A 13405-nucleotide genomic window follows, 5' to 3' on the forward strand; every position below is an offset into this window, starting at 1 on the left:
TCCTCTGGACATTCCTGATTGACACAGGGTATTGGAACAGAAAGGATAAATGGCTTGATTTGCATTTTCATTTTGGAGTGGGTAGAGATTAGTTATTGTAGTACAGTAGCCTGTGAAGTTACTAGACATGAAGAGGTTCTCACTGGGAGCCCACTCTTGGCACAGATGTGATGGTTGAAACTGTATCATCTAATAAAGCCTAATGACCTCGGATCTGGAAGACGACCAACAAGTACAGAGGTTAACGGAAAAAACAGCCGGGCGTGGTGGCACACACCTTTAATCCCAGCTCTTGGGAGGCAGAGGCAGGTGGTCTCTCTGACTTCTAGGCCAGCCTGGTCTACATAGTGAATTCCAAGTCAGCTGGGGCTACAGGTCTGAAAAAAAGACTAAAAGAAGAAAAAAAAAAAACAGCACAATTTAAAACAGGAAGGAGGGGCTAGGAGTAAAGGAACAGCAAAAGTCATAGTGCTTAAATGTGGAACTACTGGGTGATTTGAGGACAACAGTGAGATGTATGATAATTACGGTGCTGATGAGAGGAAGCCAGTGCCGAGCTTAGTTATCACAGTTGTGTTGTATACGTGGGAAAATGTGGGAGTCAGTACTACAGACAGTGGTTACCCACAGGCATCAAGAAATGTCTGTGTGGGTTTTATCTGGGTCGCACTTGAAAAGTATTTGGGAATTCCCAGGATACTCAGAGGAAAGGTCATGTGGACTTCTGGAGATGAAACAATGTCAACTTTGGAGAGACAAGGTCACAGTGACCAGCCTTATCTCTTGACTAGTTGTAGACATGAAGAGTGATAGAAACCAGAAGTAGCCCACCAGAACTGTTTCCTATATAATTTCCGACCATTCCACTCCCTCCTTGTAGTCACCTCTAGCCCACGGGAAGGTTGCCGCCCCCACTGTGCTGAATAAATGCAATCTTAAATACAGACGGTCTAACACTGTTCTCTTTCCCAATTCTGCTCTCCTTAAATCTAACAAACTTCAGACTTGAGAGCATCTGTTCCAGGCACCCTCATGGGTGATGTCCTTTTGACCTGTGGGAGGTTTTAAGCTGTCCTTATCTTAGCACTCAGTAACAGCCTTGAAAGTCTGTCCCAGTGATACACTGAGTCAGACAAGCCTCTGTCAGGTGGGATGACTGACTGAAAGAAGGACCTGCATCTAAAGGACTTCAAAGATTCAGTATAGTGTATGCCCACAGGCATGAAGAACTGAGTTTGATCCCCAGAAGTCATGGAAAACACCTGGCATGGAGGCATGCACCTATTTATTTATTTAGATGTCAGATCATCTTTTATTGAAATAGTTTCACCTGCTTAACTAGCTGGGCATTCCACTGTATCACTGTTGATGTCATGTACAATATCATAAGGATGACCAAGTCATTCATGCTGAAACCCAAAAATTGTGCAGTGTCCAGGATCTCTTTAATATTGCCTGAAAGTTCTCTGGCTAAAGATCAGTGCCACATATGTCAGGCAGTGTTGACAAGCTTATCGAAAGCGGTATTTTATTTCCATGGTGTTTAATGTTTTTCTGTCTATTGGTGACTCCTTGAGGGCATTGATGATCAGAACAGAGGCAGAAGTTATGACCTCAATCTGGGCCTGTCCTGAATAGCCAGTTTAACTGTAATCCTCTCAGACCTTTCCAATCACCGGCTGCCTTAGCAACATCATCATCAACTGCTTTTGGAGAAAGACTCAGGGGCTTAATCTTGGCAGCCAAGGCAAATCTAGGTTTGAGCTTGCCTCCAGTGTACACCATTACACAACTTTGATCTCCCTGGGGTCCAAATTGGGCAGCATTATGGAGGTGGCTGGTGTCAGAGGAACTTAGATTCAGGACAATGGAAGAAAGTTGACCATATCCACCTCTATGCTGAAGCCAAAAGCATCATGTACTTATGTTGTAGCTGGGGAGCTTGTGGCTTTCTGCCATCCAGTCCAGCTTCCCTACTCTTGAAAGACTCGGGCTCTATTCCCAAAATCCAAATGGTGGCTCACAACCACCAGTATCTCCCGTTCCAGGGGATCCAATGCACTCTCTGGCCTGCATAGGCTCCTGAATATATGGAGTACATATGGTCTCACCCAAGCACATGCATGCATCTTTGATGCACAGAAAAGTTACACTTCTGGAAGAATGCTTTCCCAATGATAACACTCATGGGGCTTCTCTCCTGTATGAGTTCTTTGATGCATAATAAGATTACCCTGGAGAAAGATGCTCTTCCCTACTGTTTACATTCACAGGGCTTCTCATCAGTAGGAGTTGTTTGATGCACAGTGAGGTTAGACTTGCTGAAGAGTTTTGTACACCAGTCACATTAATAGGGTTTGTTCCTTGCATGAGTTCTTTGATGCATATGAGCTGACACTTGTTAAAGGCTTTTCCATAGTTTAAATGCATAGGTCTTCTCCCTTGTATAAGTTCTCTGATAAAATAGTGAACTGACAACTCCTTAGAGAAGGCTTTTCCTCACTGTTCACATTAATAGTTACTCACCCGTATGAATCCTCTGATGTGTCCAGAGAGAAGACTTGTGGCAGAAGGCTTTTCCACACTGCTCACACTCATAGTGCTTAATACCTGTATGAGTTCTTTGATGAACAGTGAGCTGGCACTTCTTTGAGAAGGCTTTTCCACACTGATCACATTCATAGGGCTTCTCGCCTGTATGAGTTCTTAGATGTGTGTAAAGAGAAGACAGTTGGCAGAAGGCTTTTCCACACAGCTCACATTCATAGGGCTTCTCCCCTGTATGAATTCTTTGATGCACAATGAGGTAAGACTTCCTGAAGAAGGCTTTTCCACACTTTTCACACTCATAGGGCTTCTCCCCCGTATGAGTTCTTTGATGCATAGTGAGCAGGGACTTCTTGGAGTAGGCTTTTCCACACTGCTGACATTCATAGGGCTTATCACCCGAATGAATCCGTTCATGGACAGTGAGGTCAGACTTAATGGAGAAGGCTTTCCCACACTGCACACACTCATAGGGCTTCTCATTTGTATGAGTTCTTTGATGCACAGTGAGGATAGACTTTTGACAGAAGGCTTTCCCACACTGCTTACATTCATAGGGCTTCTCCCCTGTGTGAGTTCTTTGATGCACAGTGAGGTGAGACTTTGTGGAGAAGACTTTCCCACATTGTTCACATTCATAGGGCTTCTCCCCTGTATGAGTTCTTTGATGCACAGTGAGGTGAGACTTTGTGGAGAAGGCTTTCCCACATTGTTCACATTCATACAGCTTCTTACTTGTATGAGTCCTTCTATGAATAGTAAACTGACAGTTCTTAGAGAAGGCTTTTCTAAACTGCTCACACTCATAGGGCCTCTCACCTGTGTGATTTCTTAGATGGTTCCGGAGAGAAGACTGTTTGCAGAAGGCTTTTCCACACTGTTTACATTCATACGGCTTCTCACCTGTATGAGTTCTTTGATGCACAGTGAGGCTACACTTTTGGTAGAAGGCTTTTCCACACTGCTCACATTCATAGGGCTTCTCAGCTGTATGAATTCTTTGATGCACACTGAGGTGAGACTTTGTGGTGAAAGCTTTTCCACACTGACCACATACATAGGGCTTCTCACTTGTATGAGTTCTCTGATGCACAGTGAGGTGAGACTTTTGGTAGAAAGCTTTTCCACACTGCACACATTCATAGTGTTTAATACCTGTATGAGTTCTTTGATGTGTCCAGAGAGAACAAGGGTGGCAGAATGCTTTTCCACACTGTTCACATTTGTAGGGCTTCATTCCTGTATGAATTTTCTGATGCACAGTGAGGTGAGACTTTCTGGAGAAGGCTTTTCCACACTGCTCACATTCATAGGGCTTCTCCCCTGTATGAATTCTTTGATGCACTCTGAAGTCAGACTTCCTGGAGAAGGCTTTCCCACACTGTTTACATTCATAGGGCTTCTCCCCTGTATGCGTTCTTTGATGCACAGTGAGCAGGGACTTCCTGGAGAAGGCTTTTCCACACTGTTGGCATTCATACGGCTTATCCCCTGAATGAATCCTTTGATGGACAGTGAGGTCAGACTTATTTGAAAAGGCTTTCCCACACTGTTTACATTCATAGGGCTTCTCCCCTGAATGAGTTCTTTTATGCACTGTGAGGTGAGAATTGCAGATGAAGGCTTTTCCACACTTTTCACATTTATAGGGCTTCTCTCCTGTATGAATTCTTTGATGCACACTGAAGTCAGACTTCCTGGAGAAAGCTTTTCCGCACTGCATACACTCATAGGGCTTCACACCTGTCGGAGTTCCCTGATTAGACTCGTGGAAGAATGTTTTTCCATCCTGTTTACATTCATAGGACTTCTCTTTTTTGTGAGTTCTTTGATGTTCAGTGAGATGACCCTTGAAGAAGGCTTTTCCACACTGTTTACATTCATATGGCGTCACACCTGTATGTCTCTGACATGCAGTGATTTTTGACTTGAATAAGAAATTACTGCTGTCATTACCCTCATAGGGTATCCTCCCACTATGAAGCCTTTGACACTGAGTGAAAGCCAATTTATAACTGACACTGTTCTTACGTATGTTTGACATCTGGTTACTGCTGTGCGGTGACTTCAGATATAAGGTGTTCACACAGCTTCTACCTTTATAGGATTTTCTCTGTTGCATTATCTGTTGCACTTTTGGACCTGCCTGGAGATAAAACAATTGGTTATTTTTCTTAGCGCTATGGGGTTTTTCCTGAGCTGTAGTTTCTGGTGTTCTTTAGGGACAATGTTCTACATAACTCCACATCTCACTGAACCTTAGTATTGACAATTAGGATAGAATGGCTCATCAGAGAACCTGATATCTTCATCTCTAAAACTGTGGGGTGAAGGCGTATGCTAAAATGGCTAGTGTTATACACGGGAGAGGTGGATCTAAATCATGTCTTTGCTGCTACCTGCCAACCACTTTCCTGACTTACCCATCTTATCTCTCTGGTGCTAAGTTAACTTGCAGAGGAAACATTTCAGAAGGGTTCCTATTCTTTGTGTTCAGATTAGAAATATATGGACGGATCACTTTAAATGCTTTACTTACATGAACAATCTCTTCATTCAATGTCTTGCTGTTTGTGATTCCAACTCGCCACAGATGTCTATCATTTTTCAAGATGGTTTTCATTTTGTTGGAGACTTTGTGAACACCTGTGATGATATTACAACTATTTTCCATGAATCAGACTTAAATCATTTCTTAAGCAATACACATATAAATGTGTACTTATTATCATATAATTTGTAAAATGCTGACTTATGATAAGTGCATACATTTTACACTTTCATGAGTAAATATAATAAGTGACACTAATATATAATGAAGAGCTAAGTCATGCTTCTTCATTGCCTTATTTTACTGTTGAAACATGGGGAGATTAATGATCTCAGTTCTTAGATTTTACATAATCATTTTTAGCTATTTCCCCCTTGTTTTATTTATCAATTATAATAAATAAATACAAAATGTCACAACATGACATCTCTTACACATGTAAAATTGAAAATTTTTCTTCAGGTAGCTATATTTAAAGTGATGGCACCCTCAATACTCTCTCAAAAAGAAGTGGGTTGTAGGTTACGTTATAATTAGTCTCATGTAATTCCTCTGTGCTTACCTTAGCAATTCGTGGTTTATGCTGGCTTACTCCAGGAACATCAAGGTTAAATTGGCAGCAACAGACAGTATTAACTTAAGAAAATTTCTTCTTTACAGAAAAGGAGCACATATTGAATTTTGTTTGTGAGTTGCTAGATCAAGATGCCACAAATTTTTTCCAGAGAGGAAATCAAAAGTCCAATAGAAAGGGTGAGCCGGGGACAGGCTCTGTGAGTTCCAGGCCAGCCTGGTCTACATAGCAAGTTCCAGGTCAGCTGGAGCTACAGGGAGACCCTATCTCAAAAAGATGGGGGTGGGAGGGAGGCTGAGCCAGAAGTGCCAGCCTATGGCACACCAGTGGGAAATGTGACTTTACCTCTGGGTCTCAGCGCATTTAGAAACCAAAAAATAATAAGCCACAATGGTAAAGAGAAGCCTATAACAATCCAGAGACTTGTAGGAATGGACCTCAGAGCTGTCAGTCCACTGTGCAGCTAACCACAGAGATAGAAGAAAGTGCTGGAGAACAAGAAATCTGCTCACTCGGGACTTGTTCTTCGCATGTTCTGCACTGATTCACTCATTCTTCATTACATATGGCACAGCCGCCCAGCCAGCCCTCTGTACCTCAGGCTCCTTAGTTATCAATTTGTTCAGTGATTCCATGTCTCATTCTGTCAGTTTCCATCTCCCAAACAGAATCACTGTCAGTGTCTCCACAACTTCCTAGGATTTTTACTATTCCCTGTATTCATGTCTAAGGAGTAGAGAGTGTATGGAAACTGCACTGAATGATAGGTGGATAAATAAAATCAATTTGTTCTCTAAAGCTAGCATCCCAGATGAAATCACTCGACACAACTGAACTTGCAAGAACCAGGAGTTTGGTTTGTAATCTGTTCAAAGAGAGTGACCTCTGAGCATGGAAAAAGCCCTGGGTTAGAGCCACAGAACCACATCAAACCAACTATAGTGGTATATACCTCATGTCCAACAAAACAGGAGGTAGAGACAAAAGGGTTACACATTCAAAGTTAACCCTGACTACTTGGAGAGTCTGGGACCAGCCCAGGTGACAGGAAACACCACATGTTCCAACTCCAAAATAGAAACAAAGGTTTTTGAGTGGTCATTAATGTCAGCTTGTTTAGCATCAGGGCATTCTGGATTCTACGTGTTTACAGTAACACGGTGCCTTCTGAATTCTGCTCCCATCTGGATCACCAGACTTAAGTATGGCCTCTATACTATTTTTTTCTGCATTGTCTTTTGATCTTTCCCTTTTAGGCTGTACAGCTACCACTTTGCTTTTGTTTTTGTTTTCTTATTATTCCAAAGAGAGGCAATTTTTAACATAACTTTAAAAGAAATAACTTGAAGCAGTTTACATAAAAATGTATGCACAATGAAGTTTAAGGGGTTAAAATAGGAATAAGAAATCTTTATCAAAAGATTTGCCAACATGGGGTCAACTTTAGTGGAATAATGAAGGTTTCCATTAGCTCTGTTTTGTTTTGTTTTAAATCCTAATGAGTTTATTGAGTTTGCTAACAGAGCATAGGGTGGGGGTTTATTTACAGAAGAGTAAACACCCCCTTCCATTTACAGCTGCACTATAAAGTCCACACCCAAATACAGATCCTGTGACTTCCCGACAGATGGCACAAAATGGCAAGAGAGGTGCCTCATGGCATTCTCAGCTTATATATCCTTTGACCCTCCCCCACATGTAGCTAAGGTCTACTGATTGTGTGGGAGGGATAACTGACTCCCCCACTGACTACTTGACAAGTGTGGGAAGGAGGTGTAACTATAGTTTGACTTCATAGTGGTCGGAGGACACTTCCAGTGGACACTCCACCTGATACTCCACTCTGTTGGGAGCCTGAGGCTCAGCCATTTCTCAAAACTGCTGACAGACCTGAGTTGGTGACTTTCCATTCTGCCCACCATCCTCCCACAGGCACAGGACAGAGCCCGTGGCCCTGGGCCCATGGCCTTGGCCCACAGCCTTGTTCTCCTTTCAGATTCCTCCCTTAGGGTATATCTGGGCCCCTGTGTTCTGGCTGATATGATTACTCACTCTTTGCTCCTTTGTTTTCATTCTCTATTTAACCCCATGCTTGAGCTGCAATAAACGAGACTTGATCAGAACCCTGTCTTGTCTCCATTTCTCTTTCTCTTGCCCCATCCACATTCCCACTCCCCAATCCAGGTACTCCACGTTGCTGACCCCGCGGGCCGGGGCACCACTCCTTCCTTTGGCTCTAATATTCTTTCTGACAACCTCTTCCAAAAAAGACCCTGAGCTCTGGAAGGATAGGTGTGGGGTGATCTTCTCCTATTGTGGAAAGACAATGAACTTAGAGATCTCTGCATCATCTGTTTTTCATGGGCTGCTGGCCCATTTCAGTAGGATTCCATCTACACCACATAGAGGCTAGATCCAGGTACTCTTAGGCAGTCTGCCAAGGTTTCAGCCCCTACACCCAGAAAGGGCCAAATCAGGCACTCTCAGACTGTCTGCTGCTTTTGTTTTTTTAAGAGAGGGTCTCCCTGTACTCAAGTGTTATACAGACCAAGCTGGCCTCAGGCTCAAAGAGATATCTGCCTCCCTCTGCCTCTCCAGTGCTGGAATTAATGGCATATGTCACCACACCTGAACCCTGACACTTTTCTGAGATTTTTTTTTTTTTTAATTTATTTTAAATTCACTTTGTTTTGGTTTTTGTTTGCTTTTGTTCTGTTTGGGGTATTTTTGAGACAGGGTCTCCCTGTAGCCCCAGCTGGCCTGGAACTTGCTATGCAGACCAGGTTAGCCTTGAACTCACAGTGATCCGCCTGCCTCTGCCTCCCACTGAGTGCTGGGTTAAATTCACTTTGAAAATTATTTTTTAATTCATTTTTGAAACAAGGTCTCCCTATAGCCCAAGCTTGCCAGGAACTCACTATGTTAACCAGGATAGCCTTGAACTCCCAGAGATCTGGCTGCCTCTGCCACCTGAATGCTAGCATTACAAGCATGCATGATTAGCCTGGATAACACTTTCCCATCTCTCCTGGGACTATATTATCTCTTTTGTTAGTCTTAATTAGTCCATGAAGGTAACACGAAGAAAACTTCTACTCTGCCTTCTTTTTTTAAAAAAAAATTATTTATCTTGTGATTTTTATGTCAAGTGTACTGCCTACATGTATGTAAGTGCACCCATGTCATGCAATATCTGCATGTCAGAAGGGGGCGTAGGAACTGGAACTGGAGTTGTGGACAGTTATTAGCCACCATGTGGGTGCTGGGAATTGAACATAGGGCTTCTGCAAGAACAGCCATTGGTCTTAACCACTGAGCAATCTCTCCAGCCTCCTAACCTGCCTTCTTAACAATGAAATTCTGGTACTCTTTTCTCATTTTCTTACAAATTCCACATATAGATACAATGGGAACTATATTAAATACTATCAAGGATACAAAGTTCCAAATTCATATCTTTATTTTAACCACAGTCACTACCAATCTTGAATTGTATCTAACCATGTATTATATGCCAAAATGTGGAAAAGTCATTCCAAGAGAAAGTAAATATTTCCGTAATAGTGACTCAGTTTTATTTATTTCTAAAAATATAATTGCATCTATTTTCTTCCTCTAATCCAGGTCCTATCTTGTCTCATCATGATTTCTGACATCTTGGCTTAATTTTCGCTCAAAGTATGGAAACACATTATAGGAAGATGTATTATGAGTGCATTTGAATCACAATTAAAACACGGTAGTAGATAAAGTCACCAGAGAGTCAAATGCAGCAACAGGCGAACAAAGGCCTGATAAAAGAAGTATTAAATGGAGAGGAAAGAACAACTGATACTTTAGATAAATGATCTGACCAATGAAGTTATCTCACCATCTGAGTGTGGTAGAACATGACGTTAGTCACAGAAAGTGGGATGCATGGGCAGGAGATCTATGAGTTCAGGACCAGCCTCGGTCCTTTGTCAAATATGAGACCAATGGAGTTACAAAAGGCCCTGTATCAAAACACCAAAAAGAAAATGTCTTGTGCAGTCTGGAGAGATGGCTCAGTGATTAAGAGCACAGGCTGCTTTTACAGAAGACCTGGGATGATTCCAGCACCCACACGGTAGTTAACCATCCATAACTCCACTTCCAGGGGATCCAACATTCTCTTCTGACATCTGCAGCCTTTGCACAACACGCATGCACTTACAGGCATGGAAAACACTCATACACGTATTTTTTTTTTTCTAAACAGGACTACATTTCTCTGCTCTGCAGTAGGATCTGAGACCTTAGCAGACCACCTGAAAGTGCCTAGATCCAGCCTCTGCATGGTGGTAAGCTTCCACAGGTAACACCTTACCTAACCCCCTACACTGGGACATGTTGCCCCTTCCACTTTGCCAAGACTAGATTTCTCTGCCCTACAGTAGAGGCCCAGACCATAGCAGACTGCCTTGGGTCTCCGCTTAGCAAACTTCCCAAATTGTACTGTGACTGCCCACTAGAAGGCATCTACATATTAGAAGAAAACCTGAGTGTACCTGACTGGAGCCTGACTTGGGCAGGCCCTGAATAGCTGATCTGAAGCCAACAGTTCCTTCTAATATAAAATCTGAGAGAACCTGAAATCTAGCTTTGCAACTAGCTTTGCATGCAATAAGAAAACAACAAAGGCACACCAATAATACAAATAGAAGATTTCAAATAAACAAAGGAAAACCTGAGCTTCGTACCAGAAGTTCACACAACAAAGGAAATCCACATGCCAAAATCACAATGGAAAAAAATATGGAAATATCAAAACAAACTCCACCAGTCCTATAGAAGAGTTCTACAAGGAGAGCCCACTAGAAACAACCCAGGACACAGAATTTAAAAAACAATCATAAACATGATCAAGGAATTCGACAAATTTAAAGAACACACAAACAAATCAAAGAACTAAAAGATAGGGAAAAACTTCTGACTGAATTCACAAAAGAGAAATATTGAAGAAAACTCAGGATGAAATGAAGATGGGAGTGAAAACCTCAATAAGCTAATTTGAAACATGAGAAAGCCTCGCCAACAGAATGAATGAAATGGGAAACAGAATATCAAGACTGGACAATAAAGTTGAAGAACTGGACCACTCAAGCAAAGATTATGAAAAAAATTTAAAACACAGTAATGGAATAGGCAGGAAATGTGGGATACCACGAAAAGAACAAATCTATGTCATGTTAATGGTATTGATGAGCTCTTAAACAGGATCTTAGAAGAGAATTTCCCAAAATTAAGGAGAGACATCCCCATAAAAATTCAAGAAGCACATAGAACACCAAAAAGACAGGACCAGAAAAGAAATCCCACAGCATGTCTAAAATCATGGGAAGAACCAAAGCTAAACCAAGAAGAGATCAACAGTTTAAACAGACCCATAATGTACATGGAAATTGAAACAGTAATTCAGGGGCCAGAGAGATGGCTCAGCAATTCAGAACACTGGCTGTTCTTGCAGAAGACCCGGGTTCAAATCCAAGCACCCACATGGCAACTAACAACTGTCCATAACTTCAGTTCCAGGGGATCCGACAGCCTCTTCTGTCCTCCACAGACACTGCACAACACAGGTGCACTTACCTACATACAGGCAATAGATGCATACACATAAAATAAAATTTAAAAAAATAATATTTTTTTTTTTTTTTAGAAAAAGAAGCTGGCGTGGTGGTGTACACCTTTAATCCTAGCAATAGGGAGGCAGCCTGGTCTACTTAGTAAGTTCCAGGACAGCTGGGGCTACAGGGGCACCGTCTCAAAAAAAAAAAAAAAAAAAAGAGAACGGTAATACAAAACCTCTCAACTAAAAAAAAAAGCACAGGCCCAGATAGATTTACAACAGAATTCTACCAGATATTTAAAGAAAATCTGCAAAAACTGATACTTAAACTATTCAAAAAGACAGAAACAGAAAGAGAACCCTCAAATTCCTTCCATGAAGCCAGCATCACTCTAATACCAAACCCAGATAAAGATACAACCAAAAAAGAAAACTATAGACCCAGAACTTTAATGAACATAGAGATGCAAAAATTCTCCATAACATATGTGCAAATCACAGACCAATAAGATCATCCACCATGATCAAGTAGGCTTTATTCCAGAGATGCAGGGATGGTTCAATATATGCAAGTCAATAAACATCATAAATTACATAAATGGACTCAAAGACAAAACCACACCATCATTTCAATAGATTCAGAAAAGGCCTTTGAAAAAAATTCAGCATGCATTCACGATAAAAGTCCTAAAGGGAATCCAACTGGAGGGAACATACTTCAATATAATTAAAGCTACATACAACAAACCCACATCCAACATCGTTCTAAACGGAAAACTGGAAGCATTCCCATTAAAATCAGAGACCAGACAAGGATGTCCACTATCTCCACTCCTTTTCAATACAGTGCTTGAAACTCTTGTTACAGCAATGAGACAGGAGAAGGAAATTAAAGGAGTACTAATTAGAAAAGAAGAGGTCAAACTATCACTTTTTGCAGATGATATGATGATATACATTAGAGACCCAAAAAATTCCACCAGAAAACTCCTAGAACTCATCGACACTTTAGGCAGTTTAAAAATTAATCTACAAAAATCAATAGCCTTTCTATATACCAATAACAAGCAATCGGAGAAAGAATACAGGGAAACCTACCAATTCACAATAGCCTCAAAAAAATAAACTATCTCCAAATAAACCTGACCAAAGACATCAAAGTTCTCTACAACAAAAATTTTAAATCTTTAAAGAAAGAGACTGGGGAAGATACCAGAAGATGGAAGGACCTCCCATGCTCATGGATTGGAAGAATTAATATTGTAAAAATGACCATTCTACCAAAAGCAATATATAGATTCAGTGCAATCCCAATTAAAATTCCCATGACATACATCACAGAATTAGAAAAAAAAAATCGTTAAATTCATATGGAAGCACAAAAGACCCCAGATAGACAAAGCAAACCTGAGCACAAAAAGCAATGCTGAGGGGATTACTATACCATATCTCAACTATACTACAGAGCTATAGTCATAAAAACAGCATGGTATTGGCACAAAAATAGACACATAGATCAATGGAACATCATTGAAGACCCAAACCTTCTGAGAACACAAAACTTCAGCCACCTGATAGTGACATACAATGGAAGAAAGACAGCATCTTCAACAAATGGTGCTGGCAAAACTGGATATCAACCTGTAGAAGAATGAAATGAGATGCTTATATTTCACCTTGTACACATCAACTCCGAATGGATCAAATGCCTCAATGGGAAACCGGAAACTGAAACTGTCGGAAGAAATCATCGGCAGCAACCTACAAGATATAGGTGTAGAAAAAGACTTTCTAAACCAGACACCAGTTGCCCAGGAATTAAGGTCAACAATCAAGAAGTGGGACCTCATTAAACTAAAAAGCTTCTGTACAGCAAAAGAATCGAGAAAGTGAAGAGAAAACCCACAGAGTGGGAAAAAATCTTTACCAGTGACACATCTGACAGGTTTAACATCCAGAAAATATGAAGAACTAAAAAACAAAGAATCAAGGAAGCAAATAACCCAATTAAAAGCTAGGCTAAAGATCTAAAGGGAGTTCTCAAAGGAAGAAATAAAGATGGCTAAGAAACACCTTAAAAAGTGTTCAACATCGTTAGTAATTAGGGAAATGCAAATTAAAACCACTTTAAGATTTCACCTTA

At 41.1% G+C, this 13405-nt stretch overlaps 1 protein-coding gene across 1 annotated transcript in view; it reads right to left on the minus strand.

Annotated features, from left to right (window-relative positions):
- Window positions 1–1032: 1032 nt before the first annotated feature.
- Window positions 1033–13405, minus strand: part of LOC103740513 (zinc finger protein 420) — a 41974-nt gene continuing 29601 nt past the window's right edge. The window contains exons 4-5 of the mRNA XM_008841160.2: window positions 5087–5193; window positions 1033–4693 (exon numbers count right to left, since the gene is read on the minus strand). Of these exons, the coding sequence (XP_008839382.1) occupies window positions 2519–4693; window positions 5087–5193 (2282 nt within the window). The 3' untranslated portion in view covers window positions 1033–2518. The remainder of the gene's footprint in view (window positions 4694–5086; window positions 5194–13405) is intronic.

Source organism: Nannospalax galili, unplaced genomic scaffold (assembly GCF_000622305.1).
Source record: "Nannospalax galili isolate Female #2095 unplaced genomic scaffold, S.galili_v1.0 scaffold1431, whole genome shotgun sequence".
NCBI lineage: Eukaryota > Metazoa > Chordata > Mammalia > Rodentia > Spalacidae > Nannospalax > Nannospalax galili.